Source organism: Triticum aestivum, chromosome 3D (assembly GCF_018294505.1).
Source record: "Triticum aestivum cultivar Chinese Spring chromosome 3D, IWGSC CS RefSeq v2.1, whole genome shotgun sequence".
Lineage (NCBI taxonomy): Eukaryota > Viridiplantae > Streptophyta > Magnoliopsida > Poales > Poaceae > Triticum > Triticum aestivum.
In genome coordinates, this window is record NC_057802.1 from 606,523,012 (window position 1) to 606,527,748 (window position 4,737).

The 4,737-nt window shown below is 44.9% G+C and overlaps 1 protein-coding gene across 1 annotated transcript; it reads right to left on the reverse strand.

Annotated features, from left to right (window-relative positions):
• Nucleotides 1-746: 746 nt before the first annotated feature.
• LOC123080901 (uncharacterized) lies at nucleotides 747-3,928 on the reverse strand. Its single transcript, XM_044503842.1, has 10 exons — nucleotides 3,185-3,928; nucleotides 2,904-3,095; nucleotides 2,148-2,261; nucleotides 2,023-2,058; nucleotides 1,834-1,929; nucleotides 1,654-1,746; nucleotides 1,419-1,535; nucleotides 1,289-1,321; nucleotides 1,134-1,184; nucleotides 747-1,045 (listed from the first exon to the last, which is right to left on the reverse strand). Exons 1-10 carry the CDS (start codon nucleotides 3,797-3,799, stop codon nucleotides 950-952), a joined length of 1,443 nt encoding a protein of 480 aa, XP_044359777.1. The 5' UTR covers nucleotides 3,800-3,928; the 3' UTR covers nucleotides 747-949.
• Between the last annotated feature and the right edge of the window lie 809 nt (nucleotides 3,929-4,737).

Below are 4,737 nucleotides of genomic sequence, written 5' to 3' on the forward strand. Positions count from 1 at the left end.
CGGCTTTGGAGGATCAACGCCAAACAGCTCCGGGCTGGCATTGAGCAATCCGAGCTAGAGGCGGCGAGGATGGCCAAGCTCAAGCGCAAGCAAGACCGCATCGTCCGACACTTGCAAGGCTACATCATCATCTCCAATTCCTCCTCCAATGACGGGTCCGACTCCGACGGCGACCCACCTCTTGCCGCGGATGCCTACAGCAGCGCCGACGACCGGAAGGGAGAAGGGCCGGCGAGGAGTATGTAGTTACAACGTGTGGAATCGTTGAACTGCGTGAATTTTGCCCGTTTGATGATCTTTTGGTGATGTTTATGTAAATTATGCCCATTTGATGATCTTTTGATGATGTTTATGTAAATTATGCCCATTTGCTATCGGTTATACGTCTTTTCTTTTCAATTTTGATTGTTTTGTTATCTACATACTACATTGCATGAATTTGTATGAATATAGGGTGTCGATTTTGATTGTTTTGTTATCTACGTACTACGTTGCATGATTTTGTGCCAGATATGAGATGCGGGTGTGAAGGTGCAGATTTAGGAAATGTCCGGTCAGTGTCAGCAGTCCGGATGTAGATGCTCTTACCAGGATATTGAGCCCTAAATGGTGACTATGGAGATGGTCATTGGTCTTGGAAAGTACTGGAGCGGTGGCAAATGAGAAATCAGCCGGGAGACAAATCTTGCCACATATTGTTGTTATTTGGACTATAACTAGGGATGTTTACTTCTTTAGCACCATCAGCCGCATAAAGTTTTTTCTTCAATAAAAGATCCCATCACACAATTCCATAGTACGAACCACATCGAATGATATCGTGGCAGATCTCGAGGCACAATGAACAATTTGCTCAAAAAGGGTACGCCATATATCTAAGCCCACATGTACATGGGCATCTAATTAATGCCAAAAGATCACCACGGAAGCCAGCAACAAACAAACACAGCTACGCTGGAATCTCGGCCCTGGGAATGATTCCCAAGACTTCTGCAACTTGGAGCTTCTTCCTGGCGTACTGTGCATACGTCTTTGGCAACGCACGCTGAAATTGGAAAAGAATGAGCCATTATCACATACAAAACCTGAAGGGGAAGCAATATTTTTTGCCTTCCAATATCTATACAACCTACCTTGTAATTAATTTCCTGTGCAATCAACTCTTGGACTCTTCGATCTGGAAGCTATATATATACATACACCAAGGAGAGACATCAGACGATGATTGTACTATATAGTAACACATTCCAATGGATGCTAGACCACACCATACTATACATATACTTACTTCCTTACTAATGCCTTCTGTGCACCGGCGGAACTGCAAGGAAAGATGATTAAAGTATTTGCATCAGAAGAGACACGAATTAACAAATGAAAACACGTACAGAACTCCTATGAACAAAAAAGAAACCTACTTGTCGCTCCAGTTGCAAAAAACCGCCGGGGCACTCCAGCTCAGCCTTCAAAGTATGTTGGCGCAATGGAACCGGATTCTCATTGTAAACTTCCTGCAGAGCATCTCTGAAAGACGTCTAGAAGTTGTCCAACAAAGAAGAAAACACCAACACCGAGCATATACAGGGTTAGAAAGCATTGACAAACCTGATCAATAATCATAAACTGTTGTTAGTTCTGATGTACAATGCTGACCTGACCCTCATTGACCCGCTTCCAAATCTCAAGAAAGGCACGGTCAAGACCTTCCACAAACAGACGATAAAGGCGAGTCCTCAATACATACTCCTAAATTTAATCGAAAGATTGCGATTGTTAGATATAATCATAACTAGAGCTGACCATCTAAATGAGCAAGCGACAAAGGAATTGTACCTCGAAACCATGACATGCTAGACCCAAATGAATGTTGCTGAACCCATTGGCAATCTTAATTGATTGGTACAAACCTTTACGGCGCATTGGCTCCCACTAAATAGTAGAACAGAGAAGTTATTGTGATGCTACAATGCGTATGCAAGATTAGTTGTCATTCCATGGTTTTGAGAGGTCATATAGGCCTACCTCCAGAAAATCTTTAAGCACATGATTTTCAAGCCACTGTTAAGAACAGAAGGTTGTTAGTCCAATTTCTTTTTTACTGAACAAAGTTTTAAACTTGGACTGGCTGATCATTGCACCATGAATACCTTCATTTCCTTGACCATCTTTTCCCAGTACAGCACATACTCTCTATCAGCATCAGGGGTGTTATAAAACGCTTTGTACTGACTCCATCTGTCATATTCATACTCATTCCCACCCTGCACCAGAAAGGAAGGGAAGCAGCATATCACAGCTGTCCTGAGAATAACAAGCTGGGCATTGGTTACAGTACTTTTGCACTTAAAAAAATTCCAAAAAAAAACAGTATTGTAACATGTAAAATATATGGGGCCTAGGGATATCAGGCAAAAATCTGGTTACACATACAGAAAAAGTATGGTACTCGTATATGGGAGTTGTCTGCATGTGATTTTTTTAGGACTTGCTCCGTGCAAAAAATGCATCAGTATAATAAACTCTCAGGTAAGAAGTTATAATTCTTGTCTTTTTCTTCTACCATGCACAGTTTATGAGATTTTCCATAATTTATTGCAAACACACATATTTTAAGCTGTGTTTAATCTCCAGAGGATGTGACGTTCATAGTTCTATTTTTGCATTTCGGCAAGAACCTCAGGCAGGCCCCTGGAACAAAGAGGTTACTCACACAAAGCCAAGCTATAAAAACAATGAGAAATTGCAGTCATGATTCATTAACTAACCAAGCTGTTAGAGAAATATTTGTGGTCACCCATTCAAAGGTAAGAAGAGAAGAAGAAATTGGTTACTGGCCGCATGAGCACAGATTAAGTGTATATGCATCACTCAATTCAAAGTTGTGAATACACAGATATACTTACACGGTTAGGAAGGACTAGCCGCTGGTAGTCGCTCAAGTTTGCAAGTAAACAGAGGTCGGAGTCAAAATACCAGCCAAAGGCGCTATCATGATGGCAAGGATAGAAGAAGTCATTCTCCAAGGCAAGCTCCATAGGGTACTTGGATTCCAATGCAGCTTCTTCTAGCTCGTCGACAGGCTTTCCTAACAACAACTACACAGATGGACAGATGGATAAGGTACATAAGAGGGTGTATATGCTTGATCGCGATCGACAGATAGGTGTGGTGATATGGGACTAACCAGGTAAGCTTTGAAGCGATAACGTTTATACTTGGCAAGGAGGCTGTCCAACTGCTCTTGATCCAGTCCAGTCTCAGTATCAATTTCAGCAGGTCTGCGAGTCTTTAGCTGTCCGGAGTACTTGACGAATTCCTCTGCAGTGATATCATCGCCCGACTCCTCTCCAAAGTATGTATCTTCAACATCTGGTCCGTGGGGTACGCTCAAGAACTTTTGGACTTGATATTCTACCAGAGCAGCCCGCAGCTCATCATCATAGAAATTAGAACGAGCGAGGACTTGGACAATTTGATCGGAAGGAAGATTTGGGCTGTCGATGGCGACGCCCGCTTGTAACTGCAATCGGACGAGACGCGAGGCGAGGATCTCATGGTACCTGGACTGGCGGGCCGGCCAGGCGACCGGCGGCTCGTCCAAGGATCCGGACGGCGGCGCGCTGGAAGTCCGCCCGGCCGGCTTGTCGAAGGATCCGGACGGCGGCGCGCTGGATGTCGTGCTGCTGCTATCCGATTCGACAAGGGATCCAGACAACGATGCGCCTTCTTCACCGCGGCGACGGCGGGAGGGTCCTTCGCGAGGAGACCTCCTGCGGCGGGGGCGCTTCTTCTGCGTCATCGGCAGCAGATCGGCGGTCACACGGGGTGGGATCGTGGTGACGGCGTGGGGAAGGGGATCGCGATTCGGCGCTAGGGTTTCGCGTGGATGAGGACGCGTGACCTTTGTCCTCTCGGGTAGGTTCACGAACCGTATCCTTACAAAGGCTGGGCCTAAATGAAAGCAGGCCCAAATTTTATTTTCTTCCGGTCTTCCTTGAGGTTTTTTAACATTTGGTTTGATAAATTTTTTTAAGGGTATTTGGTTTGATAATTGGATACTGAGAGATGAGAAAATGTGACCGATTGTGCGTCTTTTTTTCTTTTGACGGGTTGTGCGTCACTCTATAACCGATTGACCGATTGTGCGTCTTACTAATGATCTCCATATACATACATACGTCAGTTGATGATGATTGATAATAGCAATGATTCGTGGAAGCGGCGTCTCCTAAAAAATGCTACACTTACGGACACCATCTACAGGCTACACCTACGGACTCATCTCCCATAACTTCTCTCCTCTCCTGATTTCCAGTGGTGGTCCCCTCTTCTTTTGATTTCCAATCACATCTTCACAACTCATCCCGTAAGTTAACTTCTGTAGAAAACGTCCGTAGGTGTAGCATTGTTGGGGTCTCCTGCACCAAATATTTTTGAACGCGGATGCAGAGGAAAATTATGAGCATCCCTCTATGTACTAGAAATAGCGAGGATTTCTGGGCTGGAACTTTGAAAAGAACGGTATGTTCTCCATAAGATCAGCCTATCGTATGCTCGCTCACACCAAACGCCGACGCGCGACCTGGCTCGAGGGGCGTGCAAGTCCCTCTCACATGGGCGCGGAGGAGAGAGAGGATAGAAGAGTTTGTGGAAAGTGACAGTCCCTGGTAAGATTCAAACTTTTTGTGGAGGCTGGCTAAGCACTCTATCCCAACGAAGGACATCCAATATCACAAG